Source organism: Haliotis asinina, chromosome 2 (genome assembly GCF_037392515.1).
Source record: "Haliotis asinina isolate JCU_RB_2024 chromosome 2, JCU_Hal_asi_v2, whole genome shotgun sequence".
Taxonomy (NCBI): domain Eukaryota; kingdom Metazoa; phylum Mollusca; class Gastropoda; order Lepetellida; family Haliotidae; genus Haliotis; species Haliotis asinina.
In genome coordinates, this window is record NC_090281.1 from 73,695,283 (window position 1) to 73,721,876 (window position 26,594).

The following is a 26,594-nucleotide window of genomic DNA, read 5'->3' on the forward strand; positions in this document are numbered from 1 at the left end:
TGCAGGGCCTGGGGCTAAAAAATTCAGCTGACTAGCCATTGCAGCAATAAATTGATAACCGTAGTGACTGCTTGAGCCTGTTTTCAGACCCTGAAACCTATTTATCCAAGAAAGCTCTAGTAAAGTGTAGAATATGTGGCAAGTCTAGAGTTCCACAGTTTCTGAAAACGAAAAAACTCGCTGGGGTCCTTTTCATTACAGTAGTTCATGATTACATTTTCCGTAAAATATGTTCATTTCACAGACGAGCCGTTAGTCTAAAACTGCATTTCAACGCCAACCGTGCAAAATGCAATACGGATATCTCCAAGTTGAGTTTTAATAATTTTACAAAACTAGAGATCGTTTTATTTAAAGATGATTCATTATGAAGAGCAGAAATATCGCTGGCGACAACGAAGAAGTTTCCAAAAGTACAATGAAATATATGTCAAAGCTATTGCTGCGCAACCATAATACGGCACAAGGATATGTCTTTGACATCTTCACGACTTTGAAACAGAATATTTGGTTCTTTCTGTTGTTTCCGCAGGTTGTGATGACCTCCGATGACTGAAAGGTTCACATCCCCTTAAATAATATCATTCTTTTGAGGGTAGAGTGGATTTCAATAAGCTGCAGTTATACGATTGTTTTCACAAATGACAGCACAAACTCCCCGGAAATACGTGGCGATGTGTGGTCTTGTGCGGAAGGCGCTTATCCCAAATCAGGTGAAAATATGCAGTGTTGTTCACGGAGAGCCATTGGATGGGTGACCGTGTTTGGCCGCATGACTCTTCAGTATACTTTCATACTACTCTATACTTGTTTTCTGATAAAGGATAAGAATTGATTAACTGATTAATCAGTAATTAACTTAAGACTACGGTAGAGACAACCATTTCTACCTTTCTGAATACTGACAGAAATATATGTGTATACTTTCTTCCAGGACAACTGCTCTTCCTAAAGCCTAAACTTAGTAACTGGTAGACTTGCTAGCAGTCCAGGAACCCCATTATTTTCACATCAGCCCATCCATCCCTTTCTGTATAATGCCAAAACTCTAAGTGAAGCAAGTCTAGATTTCCTGGGGTCCTGAATTTCCGCTAGACCTAATTATTTGTTTCCATCAAAATTATAGATACTCAGACACTAAGCATTAGTCTATGGAATGGCGACCTCCCACAGCTGGTACTCATTAAGTTCGGACAAAGGAGAGAGAGTCCCAGTGGCGTAATCGGGGGTCACCCATATCAGCTTTGAACACATGTCGGCGGAACTGAATTAACTGATATAAGCAAGCCAGAATGTCGCTGGCTAAATTTGGACAGACCCAAGAGCTGATGCAGTCTGTACTTGCCCACATAATTAGACTTGATTTGGAGTCGTTTTTTTTTTTAAAATTTATTGTGAAAGGCCTTGACGAAAAACTACGCGAGTTGTTACATTGGCCGATTCTATTTGGTCTTTTGATCTGAAACAAATGGATGTTAATATCCGGAATACCAATAACGATCTGGGCTAGAATTGACCTTCAGGTGACCATTCTTGTAAGAGGGAGCATGGTGGGAGAACTGTTTCGAATGCCAGGCTAGTGATCTAGCGTGCTTTAAGAGCGGGCATCGAGCCCACCCCTGACCAGGTGTAACTTTGGGTCAACGTTATGTGCAGACTGTGAGTGGTGTCAAAACCCCTAGTGTACACAACCGCGTGTACTTGAGAGAACTCACGAATCCGTTGGTAAATGACCAGATGGTGGCCACATGAAAACGGGCAAACACCTTGATACCTGTACAGTAATGCGCAGTAAAATTGGACAAGTACTGTGACTGTGCGTCCCAGTCCACTCATCTGTGTATGGATACCTCGTAAGGTTTTGGAAAGCCACATTAACTTGGCTGCATGAGTTCTATGATCCCCAGGAAGGTGAGACCGAATATACCATGCGCCGTTGAGATTGACATCCAGTGATCAAAGGAAAGCAAAGGACCAATGGGCCTTTGAGCAACTGAACTGGATATTGGCGCTGTACGAATATTATTATCTTACCTCGCACATAAATGCCGTTTTCTGATTGGCTGAGCCAATCAGTGTACCCCTACTTAAACTTTCTGTGTTACCCGCTTGAAATTCCGATCAATGGGAATTCGTTTGGTACATAGTGTTAGTAGTGTTTTGACTGTTGCCTATTTCTGGTACTCCACAGAGTTGTTCGGTAAGATCAATACGTTGTTCATTGGTCCCCTCGGGGCCGATGGGTTCGGGCAAGGGGAACAAACAATCATCGAGGACACATGTCTCTGTAGTGACCAGCGACTTACAGCATGTATCTAACGGAACTGTGTGGTCAGGTTTGCCGACTTCATTGCTGAATGCCATCGTGTCCCAATCACTGAATTGTCTGGTCCAGATTCGATTATTTGCAGACTGATGCCTGAAAGAATAGCTTTGAGTGTGACGTTCAACAACAAACAAGTAATCCGGAGAAACGTCCTTGACAACGAATCATTATGAATGCTTGTTGAAGACTTCATAAAAACCTCACCGCATCGTGGAAACAATACCTTCTTTACATTTAAACACCCATCTAAATTCATAAAAGTACAGAAATACATCATTATTACACGGAAATTTTTGAATAAATATTGCGATTTCCTGGTGCGCAAACAAGTGCATTTTACCTGTGTACCGTACACTAAATCACCTTTCAAAATTCAAATTGGCAGCACACGCCTGTAGATCCCTTAAACCTACGGTCGTCATATATTTGCGAATTTATGAATGGGAGAGCACATGACTACGGACACTGGACTTTCCACTAGTTTCATTCGCCGGATAACTGAAGTACCGTGAGTTGGAACAGTATTTCCCAAGCCGCGGCGCTGGCCTGTCGTTGTAAGAACTGTCGGACTGGTTAGAAGTAACGATTCAAGTGAAAGTTACATGATCTAACAATGTCTGTGGTCCAACGTACCCTGTCCAATCCTAAGTCAACAGTAATGGCGACATCGGATAACTGCTCGCACGGATAACTGCTGCAGACCTCCTCCTCGTGCTGGAAATCAATCACTGGAATCCTCTGCCATTCCTCATGAAGAGCCTGGGCCAATTCCTGTAGATTTTCACCAGGTGGATCCCTTACTTGAACTTGACGACCCAGAGAGTCCCATAAATGCTCAGTTGGGTTGAGGTCAGGGCTTCTCTCAGGCCAAGGTAATCTGTCAACTGCGTTGTTCAGCAAGCATGCGATAACAGCTCTGGAACGATGGGGCCTAGCATTATCGTCCATAAATACTGGCCGACTGGCGAGGGGTGGTTATCAAAATGCAACACAACAGCAGCTTCCAGTACTTCCTGTTAGTATCTCTGACTATTGAGTGTCCCTTGAATGGTGATAAGACTAAGCTTACAGTCATAGGAGATACACCCCCACACCATTACACAGCCATTGCAAAGGTTCAGCTACATGCATCATTTGCTGTTGATAAGCCTCATTAATCCTTCTCCAAACTCGCCAAAGGCCATCAGTAACACGAAGAAGAAAACTAATGGATCCTGCGCAATGTCCTCAGATTATGGTTTTGCCGTTGATTACACCACGCCAAACGTTGAACGTTGTGTCTATCAGTAATGGACGTCTGATTGGACGACGTGCACGGAGTCCAGCGGACCTGAGCCTCCTTCAGGTGGTGCTGGTTGAGAGACGAACACCCACTCTCCATTGTTCTCTGAGATCTTTGGCACTGGTCATGGGCCTGCGTCTCACTAGGGGCACTACGGCACGGTCGTCACGGGGAATGGTCTATTTTGGCCTTCCTGATCGTGGACGATCCTTGGCGTAACCAGTGGGTGCATGTTTCCTTACAAGGCGACTGAGGTGTGATTGATGTTTAATCTGGACCCAGTGCTACGACAGGACAAACCAGCTTCATGCATACCAGTTGTCAAGATCACAGATGATTTCGTTTATATAATTAGTTTATGGTACTGTAAATAGATGTAGTATGGTATTGTTAGAGTGTGTTATATATTGTTGGGAGTTGTTGTTAGATTATGTTCGGTAATACTATGGGAACAGGGTTATGTTCAGGGAAGCGTGACCAGGTATGGCCAGAGAGCTGGGGTGTTAATTTGTAAACAATAGAGAGGTGTTGAGTAGCTTGGGTATGGGAGGTCAATATAAATAGTGAGGAAGGGTAGTAATCTGCACAGTCAGCCAGAATCACCACTGTGTTCACCTGTATGGGTTCAACTTTTGTATGGGATTGCATCTCACGCTGGCTGGCGTAAGTTTTTATTATCATTATTACTTTTGTATTTATTGATTGAGTAGATGTAGCAAGAAATTGTTTTACTGATGTAGTATTTCTAGATATATGTGCATATTGTAACACTATATAGCCACAAAGCCATTCAAAATTTGAATGTTATCGTTCCACAAAAACTGTTCCACTTTCAAATATGTAAATCGGAGTAAAGTACATGCATAAAGTATAAGACATTGACACATGTCTTACTGAGTAACTGTAGTTACTTATATTGTATTGTAGTGTCCCGGAACTGGCCGGTTATCCTTAAAGTAAGGAGAGGGGTATTATCTCCGCCTGTAAGGAGACAGACAAGAGTCTTCCCTGTTGTACAAGGAGCATGTATCTCCTAGTAATGTGAGATGTGGATGGCACAGCCATCAACCATTACACAGGCCCCTTAAACTCCGTGAGGGAAACCATCGCCTGGGTGTGAGGGATACCACACAAATACCATGACGTCACCAAGTGGAACCAAAGTGCACTGACATTCTGATTACATTGTAAAGAGAAAGTGTTCTCTCTGAGTGGCTAACTCCTTTATTGTTATTTAGTTCAATTGTTTAGTTTCTGATTGGGATTATATGTAATCATTATCTATATTAGTGAGGGTATTAGGATTTTAGTGTAGTTAGTAGTAGTAGTAGTATTATTAGAACTTTAGCAATTTAAGTGGTAGACAGAACTGTATATGTAGCTAGGTTAGGTAATTAGATTAGTTAGTTGTATTTGCACCTGTAGAATTAGTTTAGTATAGGTATTGGGGTTACTTATATCTTAAGGGGAGGAATAAAGTTTTGCAAAACAAACTATTCTTCTGCTGTGGTTACTTTGGTATGTGACATTTTGGTGGCAGCGGTGGGATAATTAGATTATTTGTCACTATCAAAGGGAACCCTAGTTGTGTTCTGTAGCGCATTTGATGTAGCGTTGTTGATTGTATATCGCTGCAGAATCTTTGTGTCCATAAAGAAGGGTTAGAACATACGGCACCACTTCTGCGTCCTTGAGTGTATGATTTGGAATTCAAGGGTGGAGGGTGTATTGTGGTTATTGGTCAGTTAAGGCCATTGGTTCGTCGTGAACATTTTGAACATTGGGATATATGGGAAATCACCTCCGGTTTTATTCTTGGTAGGATCCCTATTTATACCAGACAGTTTGACTTTTTGTGTACCCTGCTTTGCCCTCATACAGACAATTATGGACATTGACAAACTTATCAAACTGGGTCAGAGTTTAGGGTATGAGAAAGATGATTTGAGAGTGTTTGTGAAAGAGCAAATGGAGTTGGAGAATGAGAAAGAAAAGGACAGGCTCGAACGGGAGGAAAGAGCTAGGGAGCGGGAGATTAAAAAGTTAGAACTGGAGGAAAGAAAGGAGAAAGAAAGGTTAGAATGGGAACGAGAGAGAGAACGATTAGAATTGGAGAAAGAAAAGTGTAAAATACAGTCAAATGAAAGAATAGAACTAGCCAAGTTAGAAAAGAGTGCGGCAGGAAATCAAGAAGGGCAGGTAGGAGAGAATAGATCGGCAGCCATTCCCAAGATGCCTAAAATGCCTCCATTTGACGACCACAATGACAATATTGATGCATATCTGCAAAGGTTTGAACGTGTAGCTACAGCGCAAGGCTGGGACCCGTCCCATTGGGCAGCTTACCTGTGTACTCTGCTGAAAGGTAAGGCTTTAGAAGTATACTCCCGGTTAAATGCCTTTGAGGCTGAAAATTACAATGCAGTTAAAACTGCATTACTTAAACGCTATGAAATGACTGAGGATGGATTCCATCAGAAATTTAGGACTGCTAAAACTGAAACAGGTGAGATTTTCACACAATTTGTAGTTAGAATTGAGAACTATTTCAACAGATGGATTGAACTAAGTGGTACACAAAAGACGTTCGAAGGTGTGAGAGATTTGCTGCTGCGTGAACAGATTTTGAATGTGACTGGAAGGGATCTGGGTATATTCTTGAGAGAGAGAAAGCCAAAAGACGCGATGGAAATGGCTAGACTAGCAGAGCAATTTATAGAAGCTAGAGGTACGAGTCATGGAAGATACAATAGACCAGTTATTCCAGGTCAAACTGACAAGCAGGTTTCCAAAGGGAAAATAGTCGAGGGTAGCGCATCAGGTAAACATGGTACTTGTTCCAAACAATTTGTTCCTATTAAGGAAAGGACATGTTACAACTGCAATCAAACTGGGCATTTGGCAGCACAGTGCAAGAAACCCAAGTTTAAAGTGGCAAGTATCCAGGTGAGTGAAGACAACACAAACATGTCTCTAATACATCCAGATAACACAAAAGTAGAGCCCTGCATACATGAAGTTCTAGATGGTGATGCAGCAACTTCAGAGGAGGTTACTAACGCAGATGTAGCCTCAGGGAGTGTGCTTACCAAAGATCACCGCATGCCATTTTATCAGGGAAAGGTAAACGACACTCCAGTAGATGTGCTTAGAGACACGGGATGTAACGGTGTAATAGTGAGGAGGTCAATGGTAAAAGATGCATGTTTGACTTCAGAAACACAATCTTGTAAATTAGCAGATAGCAGGATCTTGACACTTCCGGTAGCATGGATTACTGTAAATACGCCCTTTTACACGGGTATGGTGAGAGCAGCATGTATGGACACACCAATCTGTGACTTAATATTAGGCAATATTCCCGGAGTTAGAGAGCCAGGAGATCCAGACTTGATGTGGGATAAGCAGGACATTAAAACAGTAGGTGCTGTAGAGACAAGGAGCCAGAGAAGAGTACGCCAAGTAGGCATGGAACCCTTGAAGACATTGGAACCTGTTGGGTTGACACTGAGTCGAGGTGAGTTCGTATCCCTACAACATCAGGATTCAAGTCTGAACAAAATAAGAAAATTAGTGGAAGAAGGTAAGATTAGGGAGACCCGACATAGTACTTCCTCTTACTTTGTGGAGAATGATATGCTGTATAGGAAGCATACTTCCAATAAAATGGACAATGGTAAACAAGTTGTACAGGCAGTAGTACCGGTTGGATTGCGCACACAGGTAATGAAGGTATGTCATGAAGCACTGATGGGTGGACATCTTGGAATCAAGAAGACTCTAGATAGGGTAATCTCACAGTTTTATTGGCCAGGAGTAATTGGTGATGTCAGAAGACATGTTCAGTCTTGTGATATTTGTCAACGTACCATGCCGAAGGGAAAGGTAAGGAAAATACCACTGGGACAAATGCCATTAATTGAAGTGCCATTTGAGGGGGTAGCTGTTGATTTGATTGGTCCATTGTATCCTGTCACAGACAAGGGTAATAGGTATATACTGACGGTGGTTGATTATGCAACACGATACCCAGAAGCAGTAGCTTTACCCAGAGTAGAGACGGAATATGTTGCCGAAGCTCTGTTCGAGATATTCAATAGGGTTGGTATCCCCAAGGAGATATTAACAGACATGGGAGCCCAGTTCACGTCAGGCGTGATGAAGGAGGTAAGTAGACTATTGTCCATACATCAGCTTACTACTTCCCCTTATCATCCAATGTGCAATGGCCTAGTGGAGAAGTTCAATGGAACCTTGAAGACGATGCTGAAACGGATGTGTGCAGAACGACCAAATGACTGGGACAGGTATGTACCTGCTTTGTTATTTGTTTACCGAGAGGTACCTCAAGAGAGTTTGGGTTTTGCCCCATTTGAACTCTTATATGGACGCACTGTGAGAGGACCAGTACAGATTCTGAGGGAAATCTGGACAAGAGATATACCGAATCCAGAGGTAAGAACCACATATGAGTATGTGCTAGATCTTCAAAACCGTCTTGAGGAGACTATTCACGTAGCACAGCAAGAACTTCAAAAGAAAGCATGTAAATACAAAAAGTTCTTTGATGTGAAGTCCAAGCCAAGAAAAATGAAGGTTGGTGATAAAGTATTAATTCTGTTGCCCACTGATTCAAACAAACTGTTGCTGCAGTGGAAAGGGCCATATAAAATACTGGATACCTTTGGCATTGGCAATTACAGAATACAGGTTGGTAACAAGATTAAAACCTATCATGCCAATCTACTGAAAAGGTACATTGAGAGAGAGGAGGTCAAGGACACAGCTGTATGTGACGTCAGCATAGCTCAACTTGTGCATGTCAGTGCTGGTCTGGTGGATGTCAAGGCTGAAGAGGTGAGTATGTTAGACATAGCTTCACCTTCTTTAGTTTCTAAGGAAACGTATCAGGATGTAGACATTTCTGAAGATTTGACAGAGGAGCAACAAAATGAGGTGAAGAGCTCCAAGAAACAAGTGAGAGCGTTGTTGGGACTGACCGGGTACTACCGGAAATTTATCCCAAACTATGCAGCCATAGCAGTTCCGTTAACTGATCTCACAAAGAAAGGAAAGCCAAACAAGGTAATATGGACAGAAAGCCAGGAATTAGCTTTCACTACGTTAAGAACCCATATGTCAAGTTTTCCTATCTTGAAACTACCCGACTTGAAGAAACCATTCTTGGTAAGAACAGACGCTTCTGACGTTGGAATCGGAGCTGTACTGCTACAAGAACAGGAAGGTGAGCGATTTCCAATATTGTTTGTGAGTCGGAAGTTAGTAGATCGTGAGAGAGCGTATTCTACAATAGAAAAAGAGTGTTTGGCTATTGTGTGGGCAATACAGAAGTTAGAAAGATATCTGTATGGGAGAGAATTTATTTTGGAGACTGACCATCAGCCCTTAATATGGATGACCAAGGCAAAAATGACCAATGGACGAGTGATGAGGTGGGCCCTGACTTTGCAACCCTACAGATTTCTAATTCGTGCAATCAAAGGAAGTGAGAATGTTGGGGCTGATCTCTTGAGCCGGTGTTCACCCTAGTCATACTATGTGTATGGCAGTGTGTAAATAATGTACTCTCTGCATATCCAGATTATTTGTCAGCAGTTATTTCTTATGTATTACTGTGCTATTGTACATTTAGACAATTGTGTTTTATGATATTTATGCATTAAAACAAACTTAAATGTGATCTTGAGTGTAATATATAATTGTACTTGTGTACAATTACTTGAAGAGGGGAGTGATGTCAAGATCACAGATGATTTCGTTTATATAATTAGTTTATGGTACTGTAAATAGATGTAGTATGGTATTGTTAGAGTGTGTTATATATTGTTGGGAGTTGTTGTTAGATTATGTTCGGTAATACTATGGGAACAGGGTTATGTTCAGGGAAGCGTGACCAGGTATGGCCAGAGAGCTGGGGTGTTAATTTGTAAACAATAGAGAGGTGTTGAGTAGCTTGGGTATGGGAGGTCAATATAAATAGTGAGGAAGGGTAGTAATCTGCACAGTCAGCCAGAATCACCACTGTGTTCACCTGTATGGGTTCAACTTTTGTATGGGATTGCATCTCACGCTGGCTGGCGTAAGTTTTTATTATCATTATTACTTTTGTATTTATTGATTGAGTAGATGTAGCAAGAAATTGTTTTACTGATGTAGTATTTCTAGATATATGTGCATATTGTAACACTATATAGCCACAAAGCCATTCAAAATTTGAATGTTATCGTTCCACAAAAACTGTTCCACTTTCAAATATGTAAATCGGAGTAAAGTACATGCATAAAGTATAAGACATTGACACATGTCTTACTGAGTAACTGTAGTTACTTATATTGTATTGTAGTGTCCCGGAACTGGCCGGTTATCCTTAAAGTAAGGAGAGGGGTATTATCTCCGCCTGTAAGGAGACAGACAAGAGTCTTCCCTGTTGTACAAGGAGCATGTATCTCCTAGTAATGTGAGATGTGGATGGCACAGCCATCAACCATTACACAGGCCCCTTAAACTCCGTGAGGGAAACCATCGCCTGGGTGTGAGGGATACCACACAAATACCATGACGTCACCAAGTGGAACCAAAGTGCACTGACATTCTGATTACATTGTAAAGAGAAAGTGTTCTCTCTGAGTGGCTAATTCCTTTATTGTTATTTAGTTCAATTGTTTAGTTTCTGATTGGGATTATATGTAATCATTATCTATATTAGTGAGGGTATTAGGATTTTAGTGTAGTTAGTAGTAGTAGTAGTATTATTAGAACTTTAGCAATTTAAGTGGTAGACAGAACTGTATATGTAGCTAGGTTAGGTAATTAGATTAGTTAGTTGTATTTGCACCTGTAGAATTAGTTTAGTATAGGTATTGGGGTTACTTATATCTTAAGGGGAGGAATAAAGTTTTGCAAAACAAACTATTCTTCTGTTGTGGTTACTTTGGTATGTGACACCAGTGATCTGCCATTTGGTATTTTCAGAAAGCCTACGCCTCGGGATGTCCAAAAAGTTCAGCACTGTTCACTTATTAATGCCTCGAAAAGAAAGCAATGAGAATACGTCATTTCACCTTTTCATACCCCTCAGTCGCTTGTACCATGACATAAATTCAGCATGAAAAGCATGCATTGGAGTCAGCACGTGAATTTCATGCTAAACGCATGTGCATTTAGATATAACTGTTTGACTTCTCAGGTGGTGCTTAATTAATGTTCATGTGCATATATTTTAAGTAGGAACTATTGAAAACCGGTCCTGAGCAACAGATGTCAGGTATGCCAGTCTTTGTCAGAAATTCATTTTACAATACTCTTTTGAAAATCTCCAGACAAAGATCACTTTGTATCTGTAGTATCCAGCGAAACTCTTACTGTGAAAGTCAAATACATACCTTGGTAAAGAAAAACAAATAGTCAAGGAGAGAAAACTGATTTTAATTAATTGCAAAAATGTTCAATCATATACTGGCAAGTGGGACCATGCTACTGCCATCATAGCACAAGCAAGTAGAAAATGAAAACAATGATCAACATAGGGCAGACTGATACACAGTATGATACACCTCAATAGGTTTGATAGTAATATATTACTTATTTCACTCATAATTATAATCTCCCTGATCAAGTACTCGGCACCATTATATAAAAAATAAAGCAACCACAAACAAGCAGACATGGTAGGTAACTAAAGATATGGTGCATATTTGTGTGCCTAAAAACTGAAATCACAATGACATGCAAAAACAAAACCTTACAACTGAATCTAAAAGAGTATTTGATATGTACTAGCAGAAAACACATAGGATAAAACAACTGAAAAGGTCTACAAACAAGCATGAGATTGCTATCTCCTACCATTCTGGGGGTGGGTGAGAGAGAACTGTATACAATGCATTCCTGTTGCCTGTCTCAAATCTGATAATTCATTTTGGGATATGTTTCAACATACAGGACCTCTCATGCATGTTAAAGGATAAACAAAGTTAGTTTTGAAACAATATCACAATCTTCAAGAAAACAGAATTATAAAGACCATAATGACTAACCTGTTAAGACACTTGTGGTCATAAACAAAAGAAATATTTAACGTCAGTCTAAGTAAACTTAGTCTCAGTCTATTTCGTTACACTCCATCATTGAGTCTAACAAAACCTAGCAGAAGGTTGTGTCAGGTAACCTCTGAGTGACCAATGACCGTCCAATCAAACGCGAGACGGTTAAGTAGATTTAACCAACCGGACCATTTAGGGATTGGAGGGACTTTCAAAATATTCAGGTCACCGACACAGATCTCTCCACAAACAAAAATCCACATATAACACAATTATTTGACCTGCAGTAAATACACTTTGGGGTTTCTGTTGACATGGTTACCATTAGCTAATATTTCTGCAAGAAAACATCCTTGAATATTGCAAAAAACACAATTTTCAGCGACTGTTTACTCACCGTTGTCATGGTTGTACGTACACCGTGTGCATCACCTGAAGGCAAGCGTACGCTAAATAGCATTCGGAATCGTTTGGATACGAACCTTTTCAAGATAAAAAGTTCAAAAGGTATTTGCAAATGTCCACTTTTGCGATTTGGCAAGTTCTGTTCTGATTGGTCAATCTCAAAGCTTACCTGACGCCATAAGGTTTTGTTAGACTCAGTGGTGGAATGTAACGAAAAGTACTGAGGATAAGTTCACTTAGACTGTATTTAAGATGACTCTCAAAAAACTCACAAAATCCAATGACCACCACCTATTGTTAATATGTTAAGATAACAGACTCTGAGGTGATGAGTGAGTGAGTGAGTGAGTGAGTTTAGTTTTAAGCCACACTCAGCAATATTCCAGCTATATGGTGGCAGTCTCGAAATAATCGAGTCTGGACCAGACAATCCAGTGATCAACAGCATGAGCTGAGGTAATGGGGGCATACTGCAAACAATTACTCATCTAATACATTCTTTGGAAACCATATCTAACATTAAGCCCCCAAACTGTAACATCTCGACACTGCAAATCCTAAGAACAAGTATATACTTATTCACACAACTGAAAAAAAAATGTTTCAATAAGTTCAAATGCACAATGTTTGAAAGGAGAACTCCTGAAACTTATCACTATATATAAGGGTACAGTTAAACAAGTATGAAAGCACAAAACATTTGATGGCAAATTGTTAAAACATCATGAACCTTAAGCATCAAGTTGTAGCACTGTCAATTAACATATGATGTAATATGAGACAGAATTGCTATGATCATAGCAAAATAATTCTAATGTGAATGGAAAGAACAATACACAACGACAGATGATTCAATCCTCATATCCATCACATCATATCTCCATTCTTTATACTGTGAATCCATGTGCCACAAAATCTTTCATTTCCTCAAACACACACTCTGAAGATTTGACAGGCCAGACATAACCAGAACCAGCTCAAATCAAAACCCCCATATATTGGTCATGTTTTCACTCTAGTTTGTGAGGGGTTTGTAATGTAATTTTCTCAATCTAATCAGTGCTTTTAAGTAAATGGTATTTAGAGATTTCTCCCAATTTAAAAAGGTCCATAAAAATTATAGTAAACAAAAAATGAAGCAATCATCAAGATCCTGGTAGAGCACTGAACACTTAGTAGAGATCTGAAAATATATTTTCAAAGCTTAAACATTATTTTTAAAAACAGGTCTGATATAATATATATTAGGTCTATGAAACTAAATGCATCCCAGTATTTGGCAAGCAATCAGTGATCAAGACTACAACTACAATAACACTGGACCAGTTGCCCTTCGATTCATGATTTGGACTCAACCCCAAAAAAGTACTAGATGTCTCAAAGAACCCTTATATATTACTCTCTTAAGATTTGAGATATGAATAGGTCCCTTTTAGTCCTTGACTACTTACTATAAAACACCCTGTTTGCCATACAAATATTTCAAGCAGCTGTTCAAATACATAGCCTATGCTAACAAATCCTCATGATTTGACAATACACATACAAAACAGACCCAAACTTTGTTCACTGTAAACATTTGTATCTTCTTACTGCAATTATGTATCAGTGTCAGCTGAGACTTAACAGTGAGTATTGTCCAAGACATGGTACAATCATTTTTCGACCGTGAAAAAACAAACAAACCCAAACAAAAACATAAACCCCCCCACCACGAAAACAATACATATCAAATTCAACAACATATAAAAAAATAGAGCACTTCAATATTAGATTAACTTGCATACAACAAATACATGACACAATCAGTTACATCTGTTTGGAAAAAAATCAAAATAATTCCAGACAATTTCAACACTGCTACCATATATGGTCATACAACATCAACAGCAATGCCAGTGTTATGCAAAATAGTATGTATTTTTGGGCAATGTAATAGTCATTATGGTTAGGCATGTAAACTACCAAAGCAATTTATTGGTGACATGAAAATGAAAAATCAAATGCATGGATTTGCTCCCCTTATCCATTGAATGTGTGTCTGTGAAAATATTGCTTCAGTGTGGGACAGGCATTCTTTAGCTATGTATGCTGTCATGCTCTAGAAGGTACATGACATGTCGTACAAAGTGATACCATGCCCATAGTTGTGTAACTCGTATTATCAACATTATTTTGGCATTGAGCTTTGTGAAACATTAACTCTTCCAAAATTCATATCGGGAAAACGTTAATTCAAGGTTCAAGGTTGACTCTGATATGCTTGTTATTGTTTGCATAATATGTTGAAATGAAAGAATTACCCTCCAATGTCAGGGTTAAGAGGAGACCTTACATCAAAATCCTTATAAGAACACAAATAATCAATCACAGCATCTATCGATGCAATATTATGTCACTTTGCTGGACACACATGAAATCATATGTCAGTCCATTGTAGGTTTATAAACAATAACAAAATAAACACACACCATCTTGGGAATAACCACATCAAACAAAACTAGCCCTATTTCTGGTATCTATTAACATAAAAGCTAGAAACCTAACTGTAAAGCATCATTTCCCCATCTACAATGTATATGAAGAACCTGATATAAGACACAATCACCATGTTGTTTTTGCCGAGTCTGCCAAGAATGAGGACTTACTACTAAGGAAACAATTGTGACCCCTACCTCTGTGGATCTGCAATATAATAGCAGTTGACATTAGCCATGGTGAAATGAGTGCTACAGGACAGTTTGTGTCATGCTCAACAAATACACAAACACAATGAAATCCACCAGTCACTTTTGGAATTGAAATTGACTCTGATCACTGCATACTGATCACGTGTCAACATCATGGTCCTCTCCTCAGTGACAATAAGGTAAATGGCACTCCTTTTCATACTTGTGTTTGATTTCAAATTTAATTTCAAGAAGTGAGACCAGCTGCAAAAGGTAACATTTCTACAGATAAGAATAAATTAAAATGAATCTAAACATACAGATGATATTAAATGGCAGCACTCTTTCCTGATGCAATGTCAGGGAAGACGCTGAACCTTAACTTCTCCTTCGATCTGCAACATGGCTGTCAAATCCAGAGAATGCAGTCTTCCCTCAAATGACTATGCACGGAAGCAAATATTTGTTGAGACCTTGCATTGTGTCATAAAATAAATATTCAATATTGACTTGCAAATGAGTTGACTAGGATACTGTCATAACCTTCCTGCATCACCACAGTGTTGTGGTGTTCAATCATGCTGCTGGGAACTTGCATACACGTGGATGATTCAGCTATCACATTAATTTGCTTGGGTGGCTGGCTTGGGTGGGAATCTGGAAACAATTAAGACTTATATTAATATTAATAAACTATCTTCGTTTAAAATCACAGTGAAAGGAATATTATGGTACTTTAAAATATGAATATAACTTTTACATCCGATGGACATCTTGCCATGTTTAAAGTATCTACGTTGTTCTTGCTTCCCTAAATTTGTTTTGAAGACATCATCAACTTATAGTCTTTTGCTCTGTGAACAGTGTCAATGTGAGTGTGAGTGGGTGTTCAGTATTCTGTACCTATACCTCCATTGTCAAACTAACTATTACTGTCAGCATGCATAACAATAGCTCCTGAAACTAATAACCTTTCTTTCTGAATGTTTTCTGACACAGTCAATGGATCAGAAAGCCAGGCAATAACCTAGGTTGTTGGTCTCATCTGTAAGAGATAAGATATCAGTTCCAAATATATATTTTTAAATTGTGATTCTGAAACAAACTAGTTACTCTAAGAATAACAACACTGAGTCACTAAGCATTTCTTTTTATAGTAAGTGATAATAAAGCTGTATCAACACATACTTATACTGTCTAGTGGTTGATAGCATAATTATTAGATGAGTAACTCTAGTTATACTCTGCTTTTAGCATGATTCCGTGAGGATGCCAGAAATGGGCTTCACACTCTGTGCCAATGTAGGGAGTCAAACCCAGATCTTTGGCATGATGAGTGAATGCTTTATCCACTAAGCTGCCTCTCCGCCCAGCAGGAGTACTGAGAGAAGGCTCCAGTATACAATGACACAAACCAGTTAGGTCTTATTTTGTAAGGAGCAGTTGACCTATACCACCTACAAACTGACAAAGGGATCATATCACGTAGACTTCATATTAGATAAACACTTCTAGTTTTAGAAATTTATGGCAGATCCGATATCAAAGATGGTTGTTTTGTAACTAGTAACAAAAATGCAGACTGACAAAGGCAATAAAACAAGATTTGCTTAGTATGCTTATAACTTCAGTTCACACACAGATTTCACACATTCTTTTACAAATACATAATTTTCAAGTGATAGCGATGCCTAAATCCAATGCACATAATTACTTTATACAATATACTAATATTGAGTGAATTATTCTAAAAATATTGTGCTTGTAATAAAATCCTTGAGCAACTGGTGAACCTGATCATATTCCACTGTTACAGTCATTTTAAGTATTCTAACATAACAATATCAAATAGGCCATACTTTTAAACAAAAGCTCATATCATATGAGAGTGCAGGGCTAAACATTTAACTGGAATGTCTTGATTCTGGCTGATCACATGACAGGAAGAGGATCCACTCGAAGGCATGGGATTGGTAGGATGGGAAGGTTCATCCGGATCCATGGAGCAAGGGGGGATAACTCTTGCTTCTGTGTGGAGAAAATCTAGGAGTAAGCCAAAGAAATCCTGAAGGTGCCATGAACTTTTATCATGGCAGAAGGTGAAGGTGGGTATAAAAAAATAATTAATCACATATGGCAGATTTCATGCATTATGTGAACTGTGAATAGAAAACCATCTACATGTCAGTGGGAATGTATTCAGTGTGGGAAGTATCTATTTATGGGAAATTTAAAACCCTGATTAATGCTGTGTAAATTAGCCTAAAGAATCTATTACCTACATGGCCTACAGCAACAATTCCACACTGGAATACTCTTAACTTATTTTTGATAACATTACAGAATTTGGTAGTCTCATTACTAAGCATAAAAGAACCAATGAACACAAACAGACTTAATCCAGTTAAGATTTGAAACATTTCACAAATAGCACAAATTGTGTCCAAATATCTCTATAAATGTGAATACATTTTAAAATGAATTACCAAGTACAGTGTCACATTTTGGCTTAAATTTTGATCCAGGCTTATTGACATGCCAATTAGAGCTTTGATTCTTCAAACGTGTGCGATGTATATATCAATGTAAATCATATCTCAAATCATATATCAAAAAGATTTCAGGGCCAGAAGCAATAACTTAATGAGATCCTACGGGTCAAATGTGCTAAGACTGCAAACAACCTAGTGTTAAATTTTATGACACCACTTTCATACCATTTATCAAAACTAGTGCTGGCTTAAAAACCTGAACGTAAAACATTTGAGTACTGACAAGGACATCCTGATTGTTAAGCTCTTTTTCATACACTACAATGTACTTAAATGTATCAAAACCCATCACCATAAGCAGACAGACAAAAGGCGTGAGTGTACACACATATACAGAATGTACATGCGTACTGCTTTACACTTTATGTTACATGCAGAGTGAGGTTGTGTGATTTTGATGACCCTTTGAGTATTACTCTGGCGATATTACGTCAGGAGCACAAGTTACAGGTTTTACATAGTGTACATTGTCCTTCTGTGAATGCACAATCTCACAGAAAGTGATTATATACTGAACAGCAAAAGAAATACAACTCTGTTTTTTGTCAAGTTTTATAAACAGGAACACTTACTCTTTAGAGATATTAATGTCCCTCCTCCCCTCCAGACTACATTTGTTCTGCTGTTCAGTATATGTTATATTTGGGGTTACACTTTATCAGTGAAGTACAGATTTTAGTACTTTAGGGTGGGGGGTGAGTCCTGTTAAGGATACAAACAGAACATACTTTAACTATTAGATTACCTGAACCTACACAGTGTAACATCAAACAAAATCCTGTTGGAAATCGCACATTGGGCCATGTCACGACCCCTTACTAAGCTGATGTGTGTAGTGTCATTCATTTTGTAATGACATGTTGCATGTCTTGTCAACACCTTTACTGACATGTTGCCCTGCACAAAGCAAATAATCATATGATACAAATTTCAAGTTAGGAAAACATTATAATAATGATGTAATAATAGTAAGTTACTATGGGAACAAGTGTTACAGCTAAACCAGCTCACCTCACAAGAAAGAGACAGACAAGTCAGCAGAAGAAAAGTGTAGACTGTGTACCTGGCGAATGACTGTCTGACGTAGTGCTCGGATTGGCGGAGATGGCCAGAATAGCATTGTATGAACTCAGTATATTGTTATTGTGAGACGTGGCCTCAACACTGTGTGAAGGCTGCTCTGTGAAAAAGAAGGAGTCACCTGTGACCATTCTAGTATCACAGGGAAACAATTTGGGGACAAAGTTCACTATCATTTGGAAAAATAACATCTCAACTGAGAGACTGTGCAAGAAATAGAAAGTGAAAGCAGTAAGTCGTGATGTTAGTGAAGGGAAGCAGCAACGAACAGCATGAGCATAGCTGTGCTAGATATATACTGAGGGAACATGATTCTGCCCTGAGACTCAGCTACAGCTGAAACTTGAAGATTATGATGGCTTTTTGATACTGTTCATTCAAACAATCTTCTATGATGATGTTATTGAGTTATGGACTCTTGGGAAACAACCTGCCTCTAAAACCCTAATCAAAAGTCTAATATGTTACTTGCAATTATGTCCTGTGCCAGTGCCACATGCAATGTGCAAAAAAAGGGAAGGCAACTTTTCAAACACACCCTTCACATTTTCTGTTTGAAATATTTTGATAAAGTATGATTTATGATATTCGGGTTAAAGAGAACAAAATATGGAGTATGTATAAATAAAAATATATCACTGATTGCATACAATGTGCAAAGATTCTGAATTTTTTTCTGAAAATGGTCTGATAATGATTCCTACGTGTGTCTGGACTTTTTAGTGGTCATTTAGTGTACAAAGCTAATTGTGATAGTGTTGGGGGAGAAGCCTTGGCAGGAGGTAAAACGTTAATAGCATGTTTGTGAATACCAAAAGAACAGGTCTGGTGCAGATATAAACAACCATGGTGAATGTTGGATTGAAATCCATTATCACAGGGACATCGGATTATGTTTAAGTACAAGAAGAAGTAACTTGATTTTCCATTTAACCCAGCATTCCTGCAGACTAACACTTTAACACCCAAATACACCCAGACATCAAACACATTGTGTTGAAATATTCATGGTAGATGATCTATCTATCAGCAGTTAGAAACATGCACAGATGCAGCTACTTCAGTGCACCAAGAGAATGTCAGTAAGGATATACTATCGTGATACTCTCAATAGTCCACCTTAACAGTGTTTCAGACTGATGGATTCTTATAGATCAACACACTAATTACATGTGAAATTGACGTTACCCACACAGGTTATTACAAACTGAGGTAAAGAGATCTCTATTGCTAAAGGATGTGTCTTTAACTGTGGTGAGAATTCAAAAACCTCTTGTAGGGGCAGAGTGTCTTTAATTTTAAATCAGTGAAAATTTAAAGCCTACAGTAGACTTTTCTAATTCTGGTAACTTTTAACACAATCCATGTGTCCATTAAAAGCATTGGGCTAGTTAGTAAAAATATTATGTCGATCCTGTCAATCTGAAACACTGCATTTACAAACCCAACCAGGCTATATAAACTACAACACCTAAATCTATATGGTTGAAGCTTTTCCTGAACAAAATCTTTGTCGGTGAATCCCTAAAAAATATGCTGACCAATTTTCTATTCAATTTTCTAGCATCACATATACCAACCATCACACCGCCTTCTTTTGAAGACCTCCTCTTCCAAATCATCTCTTCCTCGTTTCACGCCAGAGAAACCATTCTCCCCTATGTCAATCCCATTGGTAACCTGGTAACCATTCACACGGGTTTTGTGCATAGATTCTTCAGGATGAGTGTCCATATCTATGTCTCCATTTCCGTGATGATCTCCATCAAGACAGTCCTTCTCAACATTTTCATCATTCATATGATGAGACACCATATCAGTGTTATTATTATTGCAGATGTGGGTCTGGACGATGTTGGCCGCCATGGATTGCTGTTGAAACTGCAGTGATTTCTCCAAACTGATAGCACACTCCGAATAACCTCCTAAAGAGGCCACCTGGGCGGCAGTATGACCACTGTTATTCCTCAGTCTAAAAAATAAAGCACACGTGTTCTGAAAATTGTAGATCTATTTTATGCATGAATGGTTGAACAAAGAAAATCCCCAACAAAAAAAATGCCAAATACAAAAAAAACCCCTTAAAAACAAACCAACAACAAACAATATAGCTGTTGAAAACATAACTAATCCACAAATATTGCATGTGACAAATGATTGATATACCAAATGTCATCTGATAATGTATAAAACATAAGGCCCTTAAGGAGATTTTGTTAAATTGACTGAACCAGGGAGCTTGTGTAAATATAGTCAATAGTGTCTGTCACAGTGATTTTGAAGATCGTCCTTCAAGACTGACTTGTACTTGTACACTGGTAAAGCATTACAGATGTCAAATACTCAAGAGTCAGAAAGGCATTACCATGATTCAGTTTCTACCTGTCATCAACATAATTTACTACATAGGGCCATACGGCTAGCGTGCATTGTGTGTACAGCCCAAAGATTTAATTGCAAAATGTACAAAATACAATTTGATTTTTTTTTGACAGAATGACATGATCCCATCTCACTGTCCACTCTGATTTTTTACATCAAGAAACATTACCTAAAAATTGTCCTAAAAAACTATTGAGGTATCACAAGTCTTTGAGTCTAAAGCAAGAAAAACATAGTTGTCTCAGGCTGAACATGATGATGATGAGGCATCTGTATTAAGTGATAAAACAGCCTTAATGCAAGAGTGACTAATTGCATTAATCAAACTTGTGCCAGACAAAATGGACAAAGAGTACATACCCTATGGCAGCTCCCTGTGCCACCAGCAGACTGACACACTCCATACTGCCTGCCCTAGCTGCTTTATGTAACGGTGTCTCCCCACAGTAATCCTGAAGAAACATATGAACATTTGAACTTTGTTACCTACCACTAGATATCATTATCAGTGTTTTGCTAATTGGTTGAAATCTCACAATTGATGATTGCCCTGTCATCGTAATTTTTCAGATTTTCCTATCAATAACATGATGCAACTTGCTACTTTAAAGTGAATACAAACATATCATGGACACATGCTTCCTGGAATCTTCAAGAAATATTCAGTGAGTTTTCCAAGAATCAAACTAGGTTTCAGATCCTGACAACTTTATAGATATGTTTCACTGTCAAGTGTTTCAAAGACTACACCAATAATTCCAAAATTGTTTGTGTTCCATTATGAGAAAATGCGATTGACTGCTTGGTCGTTTGGTCACTGGTACCAATCTTCCATTATGTCAATCAATTGAAACACCATTAATCATTATCATGATTATTGCATGTTGCCTGATAAAGAATAATGATCATCCATACAAGTACCAGCATTCATTCTATTTGCCATAAAGTTGTATCATAGTTGTATGATAACTCATAATCAGGTCACTATGCACTATCTGAAGAACATACAAATATCCCTTCTGTCGACAGGGGTGGTGTTGTAGCTTGGTGGGTACAGCGTGTGGTCATCACACTGAAGACCCGGGTTTGATTCCCTGCGGGGGCACAATGTGTGAAGCCCATTTCTGGTGTCTCCTGCTGTGATATTGCTGGAATATTGCTAAAGGCACCGTAAAATCATATCCACTCACTCACTCCGTCGACATTTAGCATGAATCAGTGTCTTGTGTCTGAATTTGGATCACAATTATTTCAAACCCCATGCAATTGTAGTTATTACAGAAAATGTGAAGCCAACCTCACCAATAATAACCTGACATGATGGCTGAGAGCCAACCAAACGTCTGATACTGCAATATGTATATTACCTTTATAATCAGATAATAAATCTGTGAGTGCTTTTGTTCCCAACCTATCAGGAAATTCCTGCTTCATATAATAAGTTTGCTTCACAACATACAAGTATCATATATACAAACCATTCATTTCTAATGTTAAAGTTTGCAGCATACTGACAAAGGTTTATGTGTATGATGCTCATATATATAATGCTTACAATATGAGATTCTGTTGTTTGCAGCTTTACATAGGTGAAAAACCAGGCCTGTCTGCAATACTAAAGCACTTGATGAAGCAAGTCTAGATTTCTACCTTGCATCTCACTGGGATCCTTTGCAAAATTATACATATATTCAGAGACTTAGTGTTTGTCTATGATATGCTCCACTGCTGAGACACACAATAAAATTAAAATTGATTTTGTTCTGACCATCTTGATTTCCTTTGATTTTGTTCTGACCATCTTGATTTCCTCAGGTTCTGAATTGCCAATCTAAATGGGACTGGTATTCAATTTAAGTGGCTTTATTTGCTACTATCAAAATTATGTATATGTAGTCCATCTTCAGTCTAGGGACACCTGCACTTTACAGGTCCCCTGCCTTCAGCAATTAACCCTAACCCTGATCACCAGGGACGCATAAAGTGCAGCCTACCCCAGTCTAGTCTACAGCATGCACTATTTACCTGAATACAGGGGTCAGTCCCAGCCTGAAGTACCCACTGCAAACAGTGGGGGTGCCCTGACATTGCAGCCAGGTGAGCTGGAGTTACCTGGGATCGATTCGATCTCACAACTGGGGAGCCATCTTTCGACATTGACACAAGCTTTCTCAGGATATCAAGCTACAAACCAAAGTTAACATTTCAGTTACTATTTGTGATTTACCTGTCTGTTGACGGAAGCACCACAATGTAACAACCATTTAAGGCAGTATATATTGTCATCTAAAGCTGCAATGTGGGCGGGGGTTTGGTTGAAGCGAAGAGTAGCGGCATCGCAGCTGGCACCGTGCTGAAGTAGCTGCATAAGGCACGTCAACTAAAATCACAATGCACACACAACACTTGACTACAAGAAATGAACAGTAGCTACATACATTGACAACAGAGACAAAAAACTTAGGCCTTTCCTTCAACATGTTCTGTGCATAAGCTAAAATGATACATAAACAAACAGAAATTATACAAAGTGTAAAATTACTTACTAATGAAAAAAAAAGGTTGCTATTAAAATACTACGGACATGTTTAACAGTCTGTGGTGATTTAGCAACATCCACATATATCCAGATCATCCATTTTCCAAGAATTTGGCAGGTAGAAGTAGCTCAATTTTATGATTATTAGTGAGATCAAAGTTATACTTTAATAAGCATGGTCAGATGAAAAGGTTAAATTCTACTGGATGTTTGGAAAAATGTTAAGACTCTATTAACTTTTACTAGGTAACAAGATTTATAACTATACTTGAATTGGACATTCTTTTTATCACATTTGACATACTGAAGGACATTCCAAATGACAGTTTGTCAATGTCAATGGCTACTATTTATGAATTGGAGGGACTTTCAAAATATTCAGGTCATTGACAGTGACATAGGTCTTTCCACACACAAAAATCTGCATGTAACACAGTTATTTGACCTGCAGGGTTTCTGTTGACATGGTTACCATTAGCTAATATTTCCACAAGATAACATCCTTGAATATTGCCCAAAACACCATTTTCAGCGACTGTTTACTTGTCATCATGGTTTTACGTATGCCGTGTGCATCACCCGGAAGCGAGCGTACGCTAAACAGCATTCGGAATCATTCGGGTAGGAACCTTTCCGAGATAAAAAGTTCAAAAGGTATGTGCGAATGTCCACTTTTGCGATTTGATAAGCTGTGGTCTGATTGGTCAATCTCAAAGGTTACCTGATGCGACCTCCCATGAGGTTTTGTTAAGACTCAGTAGTGGAGTGTAACGATACGTACTGAGGATAAGTTTACTTAGACTGGAAACAATGCATAGTATCATACTTGTCCTAACTTTTGAAAGAAAAATCAGTGAAAGCTGGACCAATTCACAGTTACAGTGAAAGAAGTTTAACATCAATTTCAGCATCCTTGATAAACTGCAGGGTATATGTCATGATAAATCTTGACCATACCCTGGATGCATCTGCGACTCAGCCCAATGATTTATCACATCAATGCTATAGTGGAAATTTAGCTTATCACATACCGTGGTGATTATCAAGGATGCAATTTTAGTAGAATAAGGACTGTTATATTTGCTTTTGGACAATTAGCCAAGCTAATTGACCAAAACTTACATGATGTCTGCTAATCTATGAAGCTGATTTACAAAAAAGACCACATTATGCCAACATATTCCTGGGATACATGTTCATACATAAAATATTAAGAGGCTATATTATATATATTGAATATATTTATACAATACCTTTACAAATCTGTCTGCTTATCTCAAATTTTTATTGGACTGGATCCCAAACTAGAGTTTTATACAATTTCTTTTTACCTCTTACATAACACATGTTAAACTTGACATTTGCAATTATATCAGATTTTTATCTTGTATCCAATTCATCAGTAGTCTCCCATATTTTATGAATATCAGAAAACAATTGTGCGGAAACAACATTTTTGAGTGGTTTAACCAAATTTATGTCCTATTCATTATGCTTTTATATGAAGTAACCTTGGTAACAGCTAAAAAATATTGCAAGGGATTTTGGAATTCGAGAAAACATGTATCGATGATAGTAGCAAATGAAACATTTGAGAATATTGGATACCCATAATTGCACACATATAAATGGAAACTCAACATTCCATGTATTTCAATGTCATTTATCATGTTTATGGTGACACATAATAAATACCTATTGTCAAACAAAGTTGGATGACTGATATGCAACAGGTGTGTATCAATAAATCTTGACAGCTGACAGGACAATAATACGTGATGGGGAAAGCCTACAGCATTGTTCAGCATATAACATGTTTGGTACAGCTCAGATTGTCATAGCCTGACTGTGACAAAACAAAAAAAGACAATATCATAAACAATACACATGGAAAGGTAACCAAACATAACTATGTTCTAAACAATCTAATAATTAGGGTTCACTGTGCGTGACTTCAACATTTGTTCAACCACTGAAACCTGAATCCAATACTTGCTTTCATTCTTGTAAAGTTTAATAATAAAAGTTGAACCTGTAACCATTGTCAGACAGGCAGGTTTCGGCTTGCTGACATTAGCTTTAGCACCAGCTGGAGTCACACGCAAATTCTGAACATTTTTCAGTCTTTCAGAAATTCAACTAAAAATTGTGTCAGATCTAAAATTCTGTATTATGAAATATATCAGATAAAATTATATTTCATGAAATGCACTTTACAAGGGATTGACTGACCTAAGTGTTAAATGTATCAGCTTTCGAGTGGTAATCCTTTTAAATGAAACAAATGAAAAACCTTGAAGAGATTTGAAAGGCTCATTATAGGGACTACTTAACAAGATAATGCTAGCCGTCATCATAACAATAATTAATGACATACTTTATCAAACTGGCTAACTTAGATCATTCTCATTCTGCGCAGTACAAGGATACACTACCACTGCCATTTAGGCGAAGTAGCTTTGACTTGCCGGTTACAATTCACATGTATACATGAAAGTTGCCTATCTATGTAGACATACAGTTCGACAGCCTCAAATTTCCTTCTGACGGGTTGTATTATTTTCCACTGTTCTAAAAATAGACCGAACGGCCTTGTCAACAATATGCCTACATGCTTATCAGCAAATGCCTTGTTTTGCCCGGAGTTGAATATAGCCTTCAGTTCAAACAGAAAAAAAGTATTACTATAACTGGCGTTATTACTTTTCCAAAGTGTGCTGCCCAGTGAACAGGTGTCCATCCGTAAAATCCGTCCTCCTCGTACAGATCGAACCGCCCTGTTTTCAACAAAGACACAGTTCTTTCCATATCGCCATCACGAATAGCAGTGTGCAGTGGATATTGACTTTCCAGCAAAGCCTCGTTCCGTTTGCTCAACCAACTGCTGTCATTTGATTCATCCATGGTTGTGAACTGAAACTTCTTGCCTCCAATTTAAATCATGTCCTTATTCCAGCCCGTGAGATTAATTTTGAATGACTTATCACCCGCCAAACAATCACCAGGGCAGACGACGGGTCATGCTGTGATCCGGGCACCTGTCGGCAGAGATAGCATGCTTTCCTAACTGTACATTCTAAAGCGGTTATTACTTAATTGGTGTCTACACGTCTTAACTTAAGGTCCCATAATGCATCAATTTTAAAATATATTTCACATTAAAGACATAATCTTTTATACAGAAATTTACAACTATATGTACATATCAACCTGCGGACATATATTAATGATTACATAAATATGTAGTTGTATGTATGCAGTATATAATAATGTGCGAGAAAGCGCGAGGTTTAAAA

The 26,594-nt window shown here is 38.5% G+C and overlaps 1 protein-coding gene across 11 annotated transcripts; it reads right to left on the minus strand.

The window, feature by feature from the left end:
* Positions 1-11,035: 11,035 nt before the first annotated feature.
* LOC137274287 (ankyrin repeat domain-containing protein 10-like) lies at positions 11,036-26,343 on the minus strand. Of its 11 annotated transcripts, none has more exons than XR_010956176.1 (7): positions 26,002-26,343; positions 22,987-23,139; positions 21,120-21,211; positions 19,958-20,349; positions 18,309-18,477; positions 16,605-16,773; positions 11,036-15,402 (listed from the first exon to the last, which is right to left on the minus strand). XR_010956176.1 is itself a non-coding variant. In XM_067807413.1 (7 exons), exons 1-6 carry the CDS (start codon positions 26,200-26,202, stop codon positions 16,619-16,621), a joined length of 1,116 nt encoding a protein of 371 aa, XP_067663514.1. In that variant the 5' UTR covers positions 26,203-26,327; the 3' UTR covers positions 15,316-15,402; positions 16,605-16,618. The 11 variants fall into 11 exon arrangements, 10 of the variants coding, with proteins under 10 accessions (XP_067663513.1, XP_067663518.1, XP_067663515.1 ...); XM_067807413.1 differs by lacking the exon at positions 22,987-23,139 and adding an exon at positions 22,785-22,943 and having other exon boundaries at positions 15,316-15,402; positions 18,361-18,477; positions 26,002-26,327; XM_067807410.1 differs by lacking the exon at positions 22,987-23,139 and adding an exon at positions 22,785-22,943 and having other exon boundaries at positions 15,316-15,402; positions 16,605-16,788; positions 18,361-18,477; positions 26,002-26,327.
* Between the last annotated feature and the right edge of the window lie 251 nt (positions 26,344-26,594).

Coding starts and splice junctions, on each gene's coding strand:
- LOC137274287 (XM_067807410.1), bottom strand. CDS start 26,202: ATGGATGAATCAAATGACAGCAGTTGGTTGAGCAAACGGAACGAGGCT. Junction 22,944..26,001: donor GGGCAGCACACTTTGGAAAA/GTAATAACGCCA, acceptor TTTGGTTTGTAG/CTTGATATCCTGAGAAAGCT. Junction 20,350..21,119: donor GCACAGGGAGCTGCCATAGG/GTATGTACTCTT, acceptor TTTATTTTTTAG/ACTGAGGAATAACAGTGGTC.